Source organism: Toxoplasma gondii, chromosome VIII (assembly GCF_000006565.2).
Source record: "Toxoplasma gondii ME49 chromosome VIII, whole genome shotgun sequence".
Taxonomy (NCBI): Eukaryota; Apicomplexa; class Conoidasida; order Eucoccidiorida; family Sarcocystidae; genus Toxoplasma; species Toxoplasma gondii.
Genome location: NC_031476.1, coordinates 1,845,374 through 1,864,163, shown reverse-complemented (window position 1 = coordinate 1,864,163; position 18,790 = coordinate 1,845,374). Strand labels below are relative to the sequence as shown.

Below are 18,790 nucleotides of genomic sequence, written 5' to 3'. Positions count from 1 at the left end.
AGTTCGCGCGTCCTCCGTCCAAACCTCGTTGACGACCGCGGCACCTAAACAGAGCGAAAAAAATGCTTCTTAGAGAGGAGCTGGACGCGCGGAAACTCCGGCAGAGGAGACAGGAGGTCTCCGCAAGCAAAAATATCGGAACGACGGGAGAAAAGGCGGCAAAAAAGGAGGAGCGACTGGAGTCGAGACTCCGGGAAGCGCGAAAGCGTTGAGACGCCCTTCAGAAGGAACCTGTCCACGGCCGCGAGTTCGACAGCCTTACACACACACGACAAAGGGGACGGCGCCCGCGGCTAGACGGCCGAACGGCAGCGAGAAAGCTGCGAGTTCGAGACAAAAAGCGGGAAAGTTTGGGGAAAAGGACGCGAAAATCAGCAGGAGCGGTAGACGCGCTCGCAAGCCAAACGCATTGGCTGTTTCACGGGGGGCATACAGCTGACTGGTGGTGTGTGTATGTATATCGGTGAGAAGTCTTTTTCAGAGGCAGAACGCGTGGAACACAGAATTCCTCGGAAATTTTGACACAGACCCCTTCGAGACGAGTCTCCGCTTGCCTGCGGTGTCGCTTTCTCGCCGTTCGCGCGGCAAAAATCGACCACGGGGAAACGGGAGCTCGGCCGGCAAAAATGGCAAAAATGCAGAGCCCCGTCGCATACACACACCCGGATGAAGAACCGGAAGGAGCATAGTTATGCATGCAGAGGAAACAGCGAAAACCCACGATTTCAAGGGAAAGTTCACGGCTAGGTTCTTCTGGAGTTCGACACGGTTTTCTCTTGAAAGATTTGACCGCCACTGTGACTGTTGCCATGAGAAAAGCAGCAGACTGAGACATCGCTGGTCGTCTCAGCTGCCGCAATCACGAGACAATGGGAGACACTGAGGGGAAAGGAAGTCTCTTCGTTTGAGACAGGAACTTCTTAATAACGTCTCTTGGTGAGAAAACGGAAAAAAGCTCAAAAAAGCAGATGGAAAGTTTTTTTTGTTCCCCCGTATGCGCGGGTCTCCCAGTGTGGCGCGGAAGACTGTGACAAGGCGTGGAAGAGGAGCGTAAGTCCTTCAAATGCGGCGGCGCCGACAGCACCCTTCGGGATGCGTCCACGAAAGCAAAGGTAAACTTAATCCTTTTTTCTGTGTTGGTATGCTCATGAGATACGCGTTCCGAAACTTCGATCCGCGAAACAAAGCATATCCCGAATCGCGTTCTTGTTCCGGGCCTCCATGTCCTTCACGATCTAAACCACGAGTCGAAACCTTCAGACTAGACCCCCCAGCAAAATCTCGGTGTAAGTTAGAAACGAATCTCCCACGAAAGATGAATGTTGCTTGCGCAATAGCGCCGCTCATACTCCGGAAGACCATACTCACAAGACAGAGCCGGGCCGTGAAAGGATGCAGTCTTAGGATTCCGTAGAGTCCTGGAAAGATATGGAAGAAGACTCTTGACCGTCCTACCACAAGTGTGACGGGGAGTGGAGAAAGTACAAGGCGTTCCAGGGTTGATGAAAACTCTTCTTTCTCCTGTCGAGAGAGAGTCACTCCGGAACATACAAAAGAATACGAAAGAGGGTGTTGCAGCATGCAGCACCGTGAAATCGCATCCTGCTGCTGCCTCGCTAACTAGATGTTGAACTCTGGCAAATGCACAAGTTGCAGCATATATTTACGGGAGATTTGAAAAACAAGTTCTAAAAAACAGACGGAAGGCTATTTCGGAGAAGCTCTGCTTGCTCGTATTTACATAAGCAGTGGTGCGGATCCTCTTCCGGGCGCCATAGAGATATCTGGACGCTTGCACTCTGTGCCGCGCTCTTCCTAAGGGTCTCGTTTGTTGTAAAAATGAATAACCAGGTGCACTGTATCGGACGCGTTTTTCGCATCGAAATCCTGTGGATCTGTTTGATTGGAAACCAGACCTCGCCGTGTAGCTGAACCGTAAACTCTACGTTTGCGCTTTGGAGATGGACTGTTGTGTGACGTGTACGCAGACCAGGTAGGAGATTAAAAATGGATCCGATACGAGCTAACATAGTGAGCCTTTGCGTCAACTCTCAGTAAAGTGTAAACAAGCTGTACGCGTATCACGATATTCACTTTTCCAGGCCTCTTCCTCAGACGAGTCTGGACGAAATACGTAGATCTGTTCGTCTATCTACCTTTGTATCTATATCTGTTTCTCTCTTTAAATCTATCCTTCTAGATCAATTTCTCTACCAATATACCCAGGCCTCTCTATATATTCAGATCTATCCATCTCTTTAGACCTGTCTATACAGACCTATACATCCATCTATCTACCTGTGCATCTCTATCTCTCTAGATCTATCTAGTCCTCTAGATGTATCTCTCTCCCTAGGTCTCTTTCTCTAGATCTATATATCTACCTATCTATCATGGTACAATCTATTTAGATTTATCAATTTCCATCCTTTGGAAATATCGCCACGGGCGAAGATGGATATGCAATGAGACAGCACTCGTGACCGGCCCTGCAGTGCGTCGTGGAACTCATATGGGGGAACACTAGAGGAAAAGTCGAAGTACCAACGTTCGTATTTGTCTCTCGTAGGTGCGCAGACGGGAAGGCCGCCAACAGGGCCGGGTCCTTTGCTCATCTTTTTGCTAACCGTCAGAGTGACAGGAGTCAAAGACACTTGAAAGTCGGTAGAATGCGTTGGCAACGGAGTTTCAAGACTCCTCTTCCACTTTGAATCCATCGAAAATGTGGAAGTCCCTGACGCCAACTTCCCTGGTAGATATCATCTCTCTCCGGCCCGCTCTTCCGCTTGCGTCATTTTTCCGTTCAACCGAAAGCGACGGTTTTCCACTGCTCTCAAAGAAGGATCAGATCTGAAACGGAAGAGCCGCACGCAAAAAAGCTTTCTTCTGGGGAGGCGAAGAAAACGCGAAGCAAACCACCTCGGAGTCAGGTGGAGGAATGGAGTGCATCACGCGCATTTCCAGCTGGGGAAATCGACGACACAAGTGTGACCTCTCTCACCGTACTGGGAGTCCATTTCTCTGAAGACACCAGAGAACACAACATCTCAGCTGCTCCTATGATCCTTACAATCGGACTGGGAACCCATCGCTCTCGCAGTGCTTCAAACCAGACGCTTCAATTTATCTACGGACCGGATCCTGCCTGCGGACAAGCCCCCTGCCTCCCACCGAAACTTTGTCTCCACACGCCGTCCCATGTCGGCGAGGAAGGAACTCTGAGGAGCATGGCAAGACGCGCTTCGACAAATACACAAGTTTCTGAGGCGTTTCAGGTACAACTGGCCATCCCTTCTCCCTCACCCCTCGCACCTCTTCTCTCTGCGGTCTCTTCCACGCTTATAGCCTGAGGCAGGTTCTCGAATTAAAGGATCAATAATGTTCTTTTCCGCGCTTAAGTACTGCCCAGACCCACCCTGTACAGGCTTGGCTTCCTCTAACATGTTTGTTTCTCGTTTTCGAGGTTTGTGGCACATCTTAGAGCACTCTCAGCAATTCAGATGGTCATATTTATATTTACTCAGAGATAATATGCAAACCCACATTTGTATGCGTCCGTGTACATGGGCCATTTCGTCTCGAGCTCAGACTACGTGATTGTAATCGGTCATGTCTCAGTTTCAGTTAGAGCTGTACTGGACGGCGCCGCTGGACAATTTTTCAAAGTGAAAAGTAAACAGTACAGAAACGCCTTCTCTGGCAGTCTTTCGCAGATTCTAATCCGTTTATAAACAGTGTGTGTGGAGAAGCACTTGGCGCCATTGTCGGCAAATGCCAGTCCAGTCAACCGCAACATGCAGCAAACGAACTGGAAAACGAGGTGCAAGAGAAACTGACGACTAATGGTCTAATGAATAAAGGAGAGGGAATAATGTAGTTTTCAACGCGTAGATGCATACATACAGATTTGAGTCGTCTCCTGACGTAGTCACCGCTGTATCTCAATACAAACCTCTTCCAGACATCCGAGAATCTGCACAAACAGTTCTATTTTTGTATGCGGGTATTTACATGCTCCCCCTGCAATTCTGCTTTGTTAGGGGGTATTTGAAATACAGTTCTATTTTTTATGGGGATGTTTGCATGTGCAGTTCAATTTCTAAAAGGGTGCCTGCGAGCATTCCAACGCTCTTGGTGGGCCAGTCGGCGTGTGTCTGTTCTACGCAGTTTTTGCCTGTTTCGGTGTAACGCGGGAACTTGCAGGTTTCGCTTTCTTTTCAAATTCCACGTCATTACGCTGGCTTCCTTATCGGGGGAATTCATCTGCAGAAAGAACCTTTCCACGCAGTCTGCTGTCTTGTCCAGGACGGTTCTCCTCTATGTGCTGTTCAGAAGCGCGACTTCCTCGTCAATTTGTGTTTCGAGGGGGAACTTCTTCTCAGTGCGTTGTCAAGGAGGAGAAGCGTTCTCCGCAATTCCTTCTCGAAAAAGGTTTCTCCGTTTCCTCTACAGAGGGAAACCTTCTCGATTCGCTGACTGCAGCGAGAGTGCCTGCATGCGTCAAGCGCACATCGATGCTTCGTTTGTGCGGTTCGTCGAGCGTTTTCCTCTCTGCATGCGGAGGCGAGCGTTTCTTTCCTCGGACTCGTCTTTGTGGCCTGGAGTTTTTCTGCTTCGCTGGGATTCCTCCGTATTTGCACATTCACACGGTGCTCGCGAGACTTTTTTATTCGCGCCGCGCGAACCACGGCCCTTCGGCGCGCATGCATGCGCAGAAAGAAGAGAGACACCGAGCAGTCGTCCTCCCGCAGAAAGATAGCCGTTTCTTTCCTCTTTCTCCCTCCACCATTTCTTCTTTGTCTCGACTTTCTCCACGAACGCGCCAATGGCTGAAGAAGATCGTCACAGTCCTTTCCCTTTACCCAGTTGGCGGACATCGCGCTGATCGAGACTGCAGGGAAGCATCGCGAAAGGCAGTGTGGCTGGTGCCTGTCGTCGTCTCCCTCCCTGCGTCTCTCGAGAGAATTCATGATGTAGAGACCATGAGGCCCTCTGCGAATCTGAGGCGGCATTCGTCTCTCTCTTTTTCGCGGCTCTGCTTCCCCCGAATCTCACTTTGCCCTCTTCGTCTGCTTTCAGGATCTTCGTCTCCCGGTTCGAGTCCTACTTTTTTCGCAGCTTCTCCTGTCCACCCTGCTGCTTCTCTTCCAGCCTCTTCTTCCATCTCTTCTTCCATCTCTTCTTCCATCTCTTCGTCTCCCAGGAGGTCTTTCTCCCCTTTCTCTTCCGACTCGTTCCCCTCTTCTTCCTCCACTCCTTCTCCGTCGTTTCCTTGCGCCTCTTCTCTCGACTTCACTGCCTCAGTTTCGCCTATCTCTGCTTGCTTGCGGAGGCAACGGGGAGGAAGCAGGCCTTTCAGACGACCTTTGCATGTAGAGAAACGCGAGAAGGCTGGACGCAGACATTCTCCTCTCTTTTCGAGAGACTCGAGGCGCGAAACAGGGAGACGGAACGGGGAAGCCGCGGAGGAACTGCAAAAGAGCACCGCAGGCGCGACGCCTTTCGTAGGAAGGACAGCGAGAGACAGGCGAGGGAGAGATCTGTTCTCTCCTCACGTCGACGCCGGATCGTCAACGCAGAGACGCGTCTTCTCCAGTCTCCAGTCAGCGCGGCCAGGTCTCCGGAGGACGAATTCGCCAGCGCAGGCGAACGGCCAGGAGAGAGACCAGTGCCATAGTGAACGTGAGAGCGACGGATATCCGAGAGGAAAGAAGACAGAAAGATGCGAAAGCGGAGGCGAGAGAGGAGGCGAGACACAGTCGCCGAAGAGACACCCGAGAGCAAGAGAGGATGTAGACCCCGTGCGTGAGGAGGCCTCCCGCGTTTTGAAGAACCTGCTCAGCGTAACACCGGCGGAATGGCTGCATGCGTTGGAGGCCCTTTCGCGCGTGGTGGGAGAGATGCGGGGCCAGCGAGGCGCGCGAAGGAAACGAGACTCCCAAATTCGTTTGCAGATGTTGATGGAGACAGCAGAGACGCTGCGGAGACAGGTTCGCGCGAGAGAGAAGCAGAAGAAACAGGCGAGAGTCGAGAGAAGAAAAGAGAAGGAAGCAAGAGACCAGGAAGAGAGACTCAACCACGGGAGGCCCGTGTGGAAGAAGCGAGGCGGCAGGGGTGTAGAGACACCGGAAGGCGAAGCTTGCATGCACAGGTCTTCGACCTCGGTATCCTTTGGAGTCGACTCGAGCGCGTCAGTCTGTGGCGTTCCTTTCCTCTCACCGCCGTCGTCGCTGCGGCTGCGAGGCGGCCTTCCTCTGGAAGCGCTGCTCTGGAGATATCCCCGTTACCTTCCTCACCTCACTCTCAAACAGCTCGTTCGACTTCTTGTCGTCGTCGAGCGCCTCGACTTCCACGACGGACGCTCTCCCCCCTTCGTCGCCTTCCTTCCCTTTCCACCATCTTGTACTCCATACTCTTTCCTTCCTGCCTTCCTCGCTTCTTCTGTCTCTCCGTCTCGTCCGATGTCGGTATCTCCTGATTCGTCGCTTGCAGGAGATTCGTCTGTTGCTTCGGAGTCTCTGCCGGAGTTTCGTTCGTCTGTGGAGGCGCTGCAGTTCGACATGCGGTCGGTTCTCTTGGGCGCCTTTCTGTACCGGCTTTCGCGGCCTGACTGCGTGCTCTCTCTCGAGGAAGTCTCGCTTGTCGCGCGTTTCTTCGCGAGAGAGAGACTGCCTGACCCTGCGGTTCCGTTCACCTTCTTCTCCTCAGAGAGAAGCCGCGCGATGCGACACTGCCCGCGCAGCTGCGGAGACGCCCTGCATGCGTATGGCGGTGCTGCAGAACTGAGGCCCGGTGGACACAGACCATCGAGCTCTGCAGGCCACCGCGAAGCCGGGAGAGGACAGCCAGAGCAGGTCTCCGAGGGGGAGTTGGAGGCAGGCGAGTTTCGCCTCGATGAGAGGCTAAGTCATGAGGCAGCGAAAAAGAAGGACGACGCGGGCAAGATAGAGAACAGACAGGAGGTGGAAGCAAGGAAAGACCAAGAATTCATGAGATGGGTCACAACCTCTGAAGGGAAGCCTCTCGTTGTTCGCACTGAAATCTGCATGCTTTTCGAACTGTTACTCAAAGCAGCTCAAGCGGCGGTGACGCGAAGTCTTGCGAGACGAGAAAAGGACCATGAGAGAACAGAGACAATGTCAAAAGTCGACGGGGGTCATCAACCCCCCAGTCGAATCAAGAGATCGAATTCTTCCAGTTCTCCTCCCTCTCTTGCTTCTTCTCCTTCGTCTTGCTTTTCCTCTTCTGCGAGCTCATCATCTTCTTCGCTCTCTCTCCCCTCTTCTTCGTCTGTCGCTTCTCGGACGACATGCCTTCCCCCCATCCACGAAACTCGCGTTTTGCCTCTTCTGGAGGCGTGTGGGAAGCTGCAGTTCGTTTCTCTGCGACGTTTGTACAGTCCTTTGCTTTCACGGATTTCGCCAGCTCTGATGGTCTCTCGATCGCTGCTCAGCTTGTCGAAGACGCTGCACTTCTGCGCGCGACTCGATCTCTCTCCGGCCTCACATCCGGACTTTGTTCTCCCTCTGCTGCGGCGAACTGCCTCTCCGGCTTTCTTCGACCTTCTGCACTCTGAGAGGAGCGCGGCAACGGCTCAGGTCGCCGTGGGGGAACTTGCCCTCGCGACCGTGTCACTCGAGAGCGGCTGCGAAGCGAGAAGGAGTCCTGCCCTCTTCGCCGAGATCAAACTGCTGCAAGAAGAGACCCTCTTCAACTGTCTCCGCGCCGTCACCCTCTACACACAGTGGGAGAAACTCGGGAAGACCGAGGATCGTGAACTGGAAAGATTCGTTCCTTGCTCACCGCGATCTTCTTCTTCTTCTTCTTCTCTCTCGAGGGTGTCGCCCTCCGCTCGCTGTCCGTCTGAAGAGGCTCGTCTTTCTGCGTGCGCCTCGAGCTTCGGCTTGCGTGACTCCGCAGACCAGGACGGCGTCGCGAGCAGCGAACTTGAGACAGGAGAAAAAGGCGGAAGTCAAACGAGCACAGAGAGAGAGACTTCGGGTGTCTTCGCTCGCGGGCGTTTGGGACAGCCCAGTCCGTTTCTTTGCCGGCAGATCGAGACTGCGGCCTTGGCCATCGGCTTCGAGTTCCCCCTTCTCGTTGCGAAACTGCAGCAACTGCAGAGAGAGGACGCAGAACAAGAAGAGCAGAAACGCGGAGAAGCGACCGGACGCGCGCCGGAAAGCGACGCGCGAGAAGAGACCCGAGGCCGGCACAGCGAACAACAGGGGGATCTCGACACCCAGCATCGTGCTGAACAAGACACAGTTCAGGACACCCAACATGGAGAAGAACATGTCGAAGAGTCGTTTTCTGCCTCTGTTTCTGCTGGGCTCTCTGGGTCACCAGCGTCGCTGGAGCCTCCTCTGACTCCGACCTGTTCTTCCCCTGCGCAGTCTCTTTCGTCCGACCGGTCTTCGCCTTCAGCTTCGGCGCCGCCTGCCTCTCCTCGCGCGGTCGCGGCGGACTCTGCGCGTTCCTGCGGAGGATGGTCACCTGAAGGCGACGGAAGGCGGTCGATCTTGCAGATGCTCAAGTACCTTTCGCTCCACAGGTCGACAGAAGACGCACTCGAGGTCCAGAAGGAAAGCAGCGCCCAGCACAGCCAAGTCTCTTCTGCTCTGCGTGCTCTAGGCATCAGGCACCAAGTCGAGTATCCCGCTGGGCCGTACCTCCTGGATGTTGCTTTGGAGGAGGAGGCGATCTGCATCGAAATCGAAGGTCCCCTGCACTTCACGGATGTGTTTCAGAGGCCGCGCGAAGAAGGGACTCCCGCAAAGAAGACGGGGAGAACCGTCGACGAGCTCGGCGCGCGGGCGAGGGGAAGTCCAGAAAAGAAGGACTCAGAGGACACTGAAGCCTGGAGAGACACAACGTCCGAGAGAGAAAGCCAGGCCGGAGCAGGGAGACACGAACAAACGGAAGCCTTCAGAGAACGCGAGGACGAGGAGGACGCACGCAGCCAGGGGAGAGCGGCGCGAGAAGAACAGACAGAAGGAAGAGAAGAGAGAGAAGATGAGAGAAGAGAGAGAGAAGGAGAAGTATTGGAGGAAGACAGACACGATACGGGGGAAGGCTCTGAAAAGGACGAGAGAAAGACAATGAGCGGTAGAGAAGGCAGCGACCGAGAAGAGAGAGTGGGAGAGATATCGCTCGACAACGCAGGTGTTCCGCAGCTGAGTACACTCCACTACGACAGCAAAACGCGCCTGAAACATCGAATTTTAACAGGCGCCGGTTGGCATGTCCTCCACATTGCCTGGTTCGATTGGCCTCGCCGACCTCACAATCAACAGGCGGCTCTGATGCAACTCCTCCGAAAGAATTCCCCGAATAGCCAAAGGGCCGCATCGGAAGACGACGAAAGAGAAGAAGAAGAAGAACGGCGAGAGGACAAAGACACAAGGCACGCGGGGGTGAAGGAGCGTTGCGACAGTGAGGTGTGGGCGGTGACTCGCGAGACGAATGCAGAGGCAAGAGGCATGGAGGCTCTCAGGGAGAAGTCGCACCCAGCTCAGAGAGAAGCGCCAAAGAGTGGAGGGAAGGCAAGACAGGAAGCGCGCGAGTTCCGGGTCTACAGAAGGCAGTTTTCGGATCTCCTTTACACAGAACAGGACACAGTTCTGTCTGTAGAAGAGCGCCTGAGAGACGAAGAAAAAGATTTCGCGACTTGGGTGTCACCGGACCTCTCTATCGAGTGGCCGGCGCCGGATCAAGTCCCCATCTTCCCCGAGGACCGCTGCTGGGGAGACAGCTAGTTCTTCTCGCGTCTGTTCACTCTGTGCTCGCGCTCCGAGTGTTTCTGCGGCGAAGGGCCGCAGTCCTGACTGCGACGGCACCAGCTGTAAGCAAAGGCCTCCTCAACTTGAACCGAGGCCGGGGAGAAACGAAGTGCGTTCCAGAGAAAAGGCGAGGCGCGTGGTGGCGCTGCAGCGAGGACTCGTTGCTAAACCGTCGCAGCCGCAGCGGTGTGTGTGAGGGGCGCATCTGGCATGCCTTCCTCTGCTGTGTGTTTCAAGACGCTCAGCCTTGAACCATTTTTGTCTAGGCAGATGCGGCTTACACCGGAGAGGAGACTGCAAATCTCGTATGTACCGTGTGGAGTTTGGCGACTACTTTTCGTGACACAGGTGCAGGCAGCCGTGGGTGGCGCGTCGATGCAGCAGGTGCTTTCTGTTCCTTGTCAACAGGAGTTCGCTCTCCATCTTGTTCTGAGTGCAGAGTCTGTTTCCGCCTTTCGGCCTTCAACGAACCCGTTTCGGACTCCTTCAGGGTAGAGAGAGCGAAAGTGCATGCGCGGTAAATCGAAAAAAGACACCGAGCGTCGCGAATCTAGGGAGGCAACGAGCTCACTGGATCCAAGCATCGCAGTATGCTTCGTCATATTGACGACCAAGCATGGTGTCGTGTATCTACAGAAACCATGTGTCTTTCGTAGCATGGCTGCGGTCGCTTTTCTTTTGAGCCTCTCTGCATGCGCTTTACGGCTCCGAGAAAAAAAGGCGAACGGAAAACGCCGAGAAGAAGAGACACAGCAAATGCCTTCTCACACGCCAGGATGACACACGGCGAACAGTCACGCAAGCGAAACGCACACAGTCCACCTTGTCACTTTCTCGGCACCCTGCTGCACCAAAAGCCGCGAGTGTGAATCCGCAGTTGACCTCGCGGCACTCATCCCATTACGTCTTGCGTCCTCTTGTTTAACTTCAAGCCATGTTCACCTCTGATCGTTCCTAGAGAACCTGAAGTCTGCTATAACGTTTCGAGCAATTTTTCAAGCTGCCTCCTCCAAGGTCTTTTCTGCTTTTCAGGACCATCGTGTCAAGTGCCTCGAGTATAGTGGCGTCTAGCGGAAATCTGAAAACCAACGCGTGGTTACAATTTCTCTGCACATTTCGGTGCGCGACGAGAGCTGCAACGCCCTCGGTAGCGGACCGCCGCGAGACGAGCGCCATATCGATTTTCCATTTAAACAACATTTTGTCTCTCTACCCCAGAGAGACACACACATGCACAGAAATGCATGTCTACAACAGAGTCGGGGCGACTCTCAAGGCATGCCTCTAAATCTCCTTCTACACACAACGACACATGCACACATTTATATACATATATATATATATATGTATATATGTATATATATGTATATATATATATATATGTATATATATATATATATATGTATATATATGTATATATATATATATGTATATATATGTATATATATATGTATATATATGTATATATGCGGATTAGCACGTACATACACCTCCAAACCTGTGTACATTACCGAATTGAGGAAGTCGCGTAACAGGGTCCACAGCGTTCCTTCCGGCAGAAAGGAGAGTTTTTTCGCTTGCAGAGCACCCTGACTTGCGAGCATGCATGAAAGGGGAGATCTTCTTGGGCGGCTGCGCGGCGCGATAACGCATGGTGTTCCCCGCAGAGAAGAAGCTCAGCGCGACTCCCGGAAAAACGGCATTCGACCAAAAGCTTATTTTTCAGTTTCTGCATCCGACCGGGGGCTCTGTCGAGACGCAGACGCCTCAGGGGATTCGGTCTTTGTCCGCTGTGGCTGTTTTCTCCGGACCCCAGAAGCGTCTGCCCGGCGAGACAAAAGGCTCGGTGGCGCGATCGGCCCACCACGCCTGGTCTCCAGCGGCTACAGTTTCTTGGAGTAGTCGTAGAATCCTTTTCCTGTCTTCCTGCCGAGGAACCCAGCGTCGACGTACTGCACGAGGAGGGGAGCCGGGCGGTACTTGGAATCTCCCAACTCGGTGCAGAGCACGCGCATGATGGTTAGGCAAGTGTCGAGGCCAATGAAGTCTGCGAGTTCCAGAGGACCCATCGGGACGTTCGTTCCCAACTTCATGATCGTGTCGATGTCCCTCGCCGAACTGATCCCCTCCTGAGAAACAGGCCGGACAAGACGTTGAGAGAGACACCCGTCACAGCCAACAACGCGGTTCGCGTGCATGCGTGTCTGACTCGGAAGAAAATTCGCGTTAAAAAGAGTACACATGCACACACACTGCAGTCGGGTGGAGATCTGCGAGAGGCAGTGGCCCAGGCAGCTCCGGCCGAAAAAGAGAAAGAGAGAGAGAGATGTCCGCATTCAACATGCGCCCCTGCGCGCGTACTTGCGACTAAGTACTGCATATATGGAGATGTCTACGTGTGTCGAAGTGTGTAGCTGTATCTCCAGAAGAGCATGCAAACGCACAGAAAGGGCAGGGTCTGAAACCATTCCGTTACCAGCGTCACATTGAGCGTTGACCTGTGAGTCTGTGTGTCTCGAGACTCAGCGAGTTCTTCTTTCCTTGTTCACCTAGACCCGTTGCTCGCTGACAACTGTGTGTTTATGCGAAGCCAGTCTGAACCACCCAGTACGTCGACCTTCGTTTGCCTTTGTATCGGCGCTCTGTTCAGCCACTGACGAAGAAGGTCTTTTTTTTCGCGACATCTGCGTCTCGCAGCTCTAAACCCAGTCCATGCACGGTCCTACGAATTTGACGAAGGCTCCCGACAACTCCACAGACCGCCCCAGCGTTCCACTCTCCATCACGCGCTGGACCTGAACGCGAAATACTCAAACCGTTTTCACCTGTAGAGCAAAGATGGCCTCGTTCAGGTAGGGCATCAGGAGGCGGTTCGCCACGAAGCCAGGCCGGTCGAGGGCTCGCGCCGTGGTTTTCCCCAAGAGCTGCGCCAGCAGTTCGGTCGCATGAAGAGTCTCCTCCGCTGTGCAAAGGCCAGTGATGACTTCTACGAGCGGCATCACTGGCACAGGGTTCATGAAGTGCATGCCGATAACTTTGTGGGGTCTGCGCGTAGCTGCAGCGATCTTCGTGATGGACAGCGATGAAGTGTTGGTCGCGAGAATCGTCGACGGAGGAGTGACGGCGTCCAAGTAGGAGAAAAGTGCAGACTTGATCGTGGCATTTTCCAGTGCTGCTTCGATGCAGAACGTCGCTCGGCGCAGACACTCGGGGGCGGCGGCGACGTCAGAGGCGAAGGCGGAGAAGCCTGGAGAGGCCGCCGAGGCGGGAGGTGCAGGGCCATCCGCCTCAACGCCTGTCTCGGCCTCCTTCCCCGCATGCGAGGAGTCGCCAGCTGACTCGGCTTTCTTCTCGCTCGCGCGCAAGCCTCCCGAGCCGTCAGATGCCGACATGCCTGGCGGGGACGCATGCGAAGAGTACGACAGGGTGGGTTTCGCGAACAACGCGCGGCGTTGGTGGAAGGAGGAGAGGGCGGTGGGGTCGAGCCGCCAGTAGGACAAGCGTTTGAAGAACTCTGTCGCCTCTGCATCTGTCAGGCGGCCTTTGGAGACTTGCTTGTTCATCCAAATGTCCGCTAGAGTCCGCGCGCGCTGCAGCTGAGTCTCGGAAATGTCGAGCAGAGCGACCTGCGAATGCTTCAAGTGCCTCGCAGCCGTGATCCCGATCCCCGTCCCCATCTGCCCTGCGCCGATCACAGCCACAAACTCAAACGCGGGGGAAGACAGGGGCTCTGCGGCCGGACTGGCGGCGGTGGCGGAGGCATCCTCGGCGGCGACTGTCGAGCTACCCGAAGGCTCGGAGGCAGACGAGGAAAAGGAGAAGAAACGCGGAGAGGCGAAGAACAGGCGAGACGTTGAGGCAGGGGACGAGAACGGCGAACGAGGAGACGCCGCGCTGGAGAGGGGCAGTCGCTGACAGGAGAGAGCGAGGCGAGAGGCCGGGAAGGCAGAGAGAGAAGAGAGGGAGAGAAGAAGAGTTGACGAGCTCGCTTGAGGGAGGAGACGGCGCTCACAGAACCGAGGCTTGCGAGAAGAGAGCCCGGTCACCGGAGGGAGAGAAGCCGCGTTGGGCTGCCGACTCGCCGTCCTCGCCAGGCTGGAGAAAGGCATCGTGTGTGGGCGAGGAGGATCGAAGGAGGAAAAAGAGAGAGAGGGGAGAAGGAGGTGAAGAAAGAGAGAGAAAAAGAAGCAAAGGAAAGTGTGGAGGAGAGGGGAAATCGGGTCTCGGACAGATCCAGAGGCCACAGGCGAGGCAACAACGGGTGGACAGTTCAGTGTAGCTTCCTCTCCGGTTTTGGCCTCCGTTTCTCAGCTTCTTGGAAAGACATGGCTCTCCCTACTTGTTTGCTTTCTTTTTCCTCGCGTCTGAAGCCCCGGGGAAACTCGTTCAGCTTCGTCCGCGCTACCGGGTGTTACCGACTCGAAAGGGGACCAGATCTGGTGGGGCGTCCACTCTGAAAGTCAAGAAATCTTGCTTCAGACGGGATGTGCATGCGCGAAAACAGGACAGGACGCCGAAAACCGAGCAAACACAGGCATAATAAACCTTGATGAAGACTTTTCCGTTCAGCGGGGGTCGTCCTTCGTTACATGCGTGTCTCCATACCCGAAAAATCTGCACCGACCGCGCCGAAAAGCATGTTCTGAGTCACATCGTGACCATCAAATCATTCCCTTGTTCTACAGAAATACGGAAACATCTACTCAAGGTGATGAGGTAGGTAGTGTGCAACCGGCGAGTTGGCAGGAGCCGCGGTTTAACTGTGGAACACAAAGTGGTGCCGCGGAAAAGCCTTGGCAGGAGCCTGCTGAGACGCGAAAACTCTGCGTTCTGAACTTTGCACGTTTAAGAAGAGTCTTGCGCGAGAGAGGACAGAAAACGAGAGCCCCGTTTCTTTGGTGCAATGGCTACTACACTTCTAGCTGCACAAACAGACAAGGAGACACTCCACGACTGAGAAACAGACGGACATGGCACGGAAATTCAACAGAAACCGGGACCATGGAGCGCAAAGTAGGCTAGAAACTCCTATTTCCACGAAACATGACAAGAAAAGGAAGGAAACGCACTGTATTGAAAGTAAAAACAAAAGTTGCAGCCCGCCTATAGACCCACGCGACACGCGGGTTCTCTGACACCAGCATGGCTTGTTCGATGTGCATGCGCTCAACGTTTTTATGAATTTCTACTACAGTGAGGGCACAAAAAGGAACGCGGCTCGGCTGTCGATCCTCAAAGTAGGAAAGAAGTTGACTAATATGTTGGCACAAAAAGCAAAGCGGGCTAAAAGCAGCAGCCCAGGAGACGGCAACTTTTTGGACGGGAATACCGTGTGCGACTCGCGTCTCGTGGCCACCGTCCCTTCCACTGCAGAGAGCCTGTATTTCGCGGAGCTCCCTGACAATGAAAAACGGTGGATCTCCCTCAAGGGGGAAGGACGACGCTATTGCGCATAATCGGGTTGCTCATCGAGTAAAAGTATCTAAAATCAAGGGTGTCGCCGCATGTGCTCGTGAAGCAGCCTGGTAGCCGCGGCTTCGGCGCTGTACGTTCGTTGTATGAGTCGAACTCGAACCTTGAGAGAAGGCTGTGGGTTTCCAGCAGACAACAGGGTGTCTTTCTCAGGAGCCTGTTGACGTCGACAGTCCTTGGGGAAACGCGTGACGCCGAAAGCAGTTGTTTCCATGAAAAAGCCTCGAGAGGCTGTCGCTGCCGTGCGGCAGAAACGATCGCACGTTCTGCAACCTTCAAAAACTCGTTCGTTCGCGAGGAACTCCAAAGACAAGCAATTCCGAAGGAAATACTTGATCAAGATATCTCATGAGAGAGACTGGTGAATGCGAAAAAGTCACTTCGTCAGTTGTAGGTCGGGGGAAGGTCGGGCTCAAGCTGCGTATCGGCAGGAAGGTTTCGCTGATTGGAGGAATGCGTGAGTTGAAGGATATTTACAGAGGGTTGGAGTGATTTTTGTATAATTGGATAGTAATGAGGGGATGCTCAGCTGTAAAGTTGTGAATCCTGTGTCTGGGTGTACTACCCACTTACTGTGCGCCGGTCTGTCAATCAGAACGCTGCAGGTTCCTGGAAATGGTATCTACGACGTAAAGCCGTTTGAAAGAGCAGCTGACGTTGTTTTTCGATTTTTCTAGGACAGCCAAATTGAGGGAAGATCGCCCAAAAGTAGAGATGCGCCACTTACAATCGATCTGTCGTTCTCACGCGCTCTTAGTCGTCGACCAGGATAAATCAGTTGCTCTTAAGAAATGTTATCGCCTTACCACCTGGGCGGATGCACTCGCGGAGTCAGTCTTTGACGTTCTAGGACGAATGATGCCCTTTGCTTTCAACGGTTTCTCGTTTTGCATGCACGATTGGTACATGAATATAACGACGGCACACATCAGTGTCGATACAGCTGCCGCAAGGCTAGCACTTTTCATTGATACACGAATGCCTGAGAATTCACTGTTTATCCTGTCGCTCTTCAAGGGGCCGAAGTATGTGTAGAAATCGGGCTTGTTTCATGTGTTGTGGTGATTTAGAGTGTAGGTCACTTTACACGTGTTTCAAGGCTCTCTTGGGAATAGATAACCGTTTTCCGAAACAGGCCTACACATGTGCAGCTCTGCGTCTTTCGGAGTTTTCCCTCCAGGTAGATGCTGAATAAGCACCGGGCAGCATTTCTTCTTCTAGATCTACTGATGTAACGGGATCACAGATGCTTGTTTGGTTTCGAGAACACTCGGTACATCTTTGATTTTATTCGGGGCACATCTTGCGTCTCTGCGATTACCGCTTCAATGGAATTATCAGCGAGAGAAAACAGCATTTCATATGATAGCACGATAAGTACCATCGTATCGGAAGTAATAATCTCGGAGACAGGGTTACTTTTGATCATGTGTGTAGATTGGAAAGGGATTTGGATCCCTGAACAACAATGCGCATCGACTTGTACTGCGTGCCCGTCGACGTGGTCGCGTGTTGAGGTCATCAATCTCTGTTTTTGTCTCTGTTCCTCTTGAGTCTTTCTGTATCTGTGTCGCTTGTATATCCGACTTCAAAGTTGTGTCTGCTGTTCCCGAGCCACCGTTTCTCCGAATGCATCTTTCTGGCTTTTGTCCGCTCACAACATACCGCATAGACACTATCCGAAAAGGCAAACGCATCCGTCAACAGATTGATTGCGTAAGACCGGGCAGCTGGATCTCTACTGGAATCACGCGAAAAACTTTGGCGACACCCGATGATATCTATGCACCCAGTGATATTTTTTGGCAAGACGCCGCAATCCATGCATTCTGTCGCCGGTTTCTGAGCAGGAAAGAACACTCTATGGGTTTCTCAAAGAGTTGTGAAATGCTGGGCATCTGCAAACAACGGAGGGTGTGATGGTACGGCACTGAACGGGAAATAGTGCTCGTCGCCACAGATGACAAAAGCAACCACCAGGACGCACAGACATAGATCTACATCGTTGCACACATACCTGCAATCCTACGAGACTATGCAACATCCGGATACACACTTATGGCTGAAAGGCGTATCTTCTGTTTCTTTTTTCGTCGTTTCTCGGATATCGCGTCGCGTTTCTAACGGGGAGGTGCGTGGAACAAACTGAAACACTGGTAACCGCTTCTCAAACCTGTGAAGGAAAAACAAGCTCCGGGCAGGCTCGAAGCTGGGGACCACACCAGAATGCGACAAGCCGTGAAGTGCTTTTGCTGTTCCCTTGCCGTTTAAACCCCTCGACTCAGAGAAGGATCGCAGCCGTACGCGTGAGGAGAACTGCGTTGAAGCAACGCATACCGGTATGCACAGTTCCGTTTCTCCTCCCTACATGATGGAAAAAATGTAAAATAGGGATAACTTGACAAACACGATACGCTGATCTTTTGCTCCCTGAGTTTGTGCAGCGTGCCTTCCGCGTGATCGAGGTTTGGAGTGACCCTTTCTTCGAGTGTTATCAACTCTACGCACTCGTTTACACACTTGCCGCGGCCTGCCTGAAGACTATAGCCCTGTCAACGTGAATATGGTCGCAAGTACAGTTGCTGTTCAAGTACAGTTGTTACGTCTGAATCCTCGCACACACCTCGCTCCCATCCAGTGCCTAGTTCCACGTGCTCTGCTTGTTGTCGGCATCCGTTTTCACCGCTGCCTTCCGAGCTGAAGCAACTGTTGTCTCAGAAGCGCGCCTCGGCCGCTCCCTCGACTCTTGGAGTCTTCTGATTCAACCCTTGGCTCCGATAAAAAGAAAGAACTTGCAAGTCTAAGGCCGTTGCACAGAGCGAACGAGTCCCTCACTACAGATTCGGACAGAAGCGAGGCTACCACAGCAGACGTATGCAGCTTATGGAAGAACCTTTACACTTGTAAACCTACCGAATAACAAACGAAATACCCAAATTGTCTGCCGGGTTGGACATTTCCGAAGAATCCTCTTTTCTTTTACAGCGAGCCCCCGGCCGGGTTGCGTGTCTGGGGTTGGGAGAGCGCGAATGAGGCATCTTTGCCCGGACCAGGGGGACTTTGGAGTGTTTCGTTTTGCGACAGACAGTAGTCTCGGCTTCTTCTTCATCGATTGTCTGTCTCCTTTTGAAAGGGCCTTTCCCGAGTCTCCTCCAGGGTCTCTGCCTCTCGTTTCGTTGCTTTCTGCGCAATCGGAAAAAATACATGCGCAGACGCTGTTTTCGCGAGTGAGAAATCTGGAGAGTCGACTGCTCGTCCTACTTTTCTAGTCTCTGCCATGACCAGCCTTTCGCGTTCTATAAAGGATTGGGGCCTGGAAATTTGCGACGAAGTTTTCTTTTTTTGGTTTGCTGCTACCGACTGCCTCTCGTTTACCACTTTTTAAAAAGTTGAAAACATTTCCGCGGGAGGCACCCATAACCTAGGTCTCTCTTGCTAGCTGCAGCGGTGTCTTCGCTGTTGTGAGAGAGAACGCTGTGAAAAGCAAACGGCCAATTTGTGACGCTCTTGCTGTTCCTTGTCTCGATTCTGCTTTC

General features: G+C 53.2%; 4 protein-coding genes across 4 annotated transcripts; 2 read left to right on the top strand and 2 right to left on the bottom strand.

Annotated features, from left to right (window-relative positions):
- Positions 1-1,961: 1,961 nt before the first annotated feature.
- On the top strand, positions 1,962-4,476 carry TGME49_232110 (hypothetical protein; the record flags this gene model as incomplete). The annotated part of the gene is made up of 4 exons (XM_018780318.1): positions 1,962-1,993; positions 2,570-2,628; positions 2,965-3,275; positions 4,333-4,476. 4 exons carry the CDS (start codon positions 1,962-1,964, stop codon positions 4,474-4,476), a joined length of 546 nt encoding a protein of 181 aa, XP_018636824.1.
- A 506-nt stretch (positions 4,477-4,982) lies between these two features.
- On the top strand, positions 4,983-9,758 carry TGME49_232100 (RAP domain-containing protein; the record flags this gene model as incomplete). The annotated part of the gene is made up of 1 exon (XM_002368039.2): positions 4,983-9,758. One exon carries the CDS (start codon positions 4,983-4,985, stop codon positions 9,756-9,758), a length of 4,776 nt encoding a protein of 1,591 aa, XP_002368080.2.
- Positions 9,759-11,665: 1,907 nt separating this feature from the next.
- On the bottom strand, positions 11,666-13,891 carry TGME49_232090 (3-hydroxyacyl-CoA dehydrogenase, NAD binding domain-containing protein; the record flags this gene model as incomplete). The annotated part of the gene is made up of 2 exons (XM_002368038.1): positions 11,666-11,911; positions 12,608-13,891. 2 exons carry the CDS (start codon positions 13,889-13,891, stop codon positions 11,666-11,668), a joined length of 1,530 nt encoding a protein of 509 aa, XP_002368079.1.
- A 3,388-nt stretch (positions 13,892-17,279) lies between these two features.
- On the bottom strand, positions 17,280-18,460 carry TGME49_232085 (hypothetical protein; the record flags this gene model as incomplete). Its single annotated transcript, XM_018780317.1, has 2 exons — positions 17,280-17,463; positions 18,168-18,460. The coding sequence occupies 2 exons, from the start codon at positions 18,458-18,460 to the stop codon at positions 17,280-17,282; spliced, it is 477 nt and encodes a 158-aa protein (XP_018636825.1).
- Between the last annotated feature and the right edge of the window lie 330 nt (positions 18,461-18,790).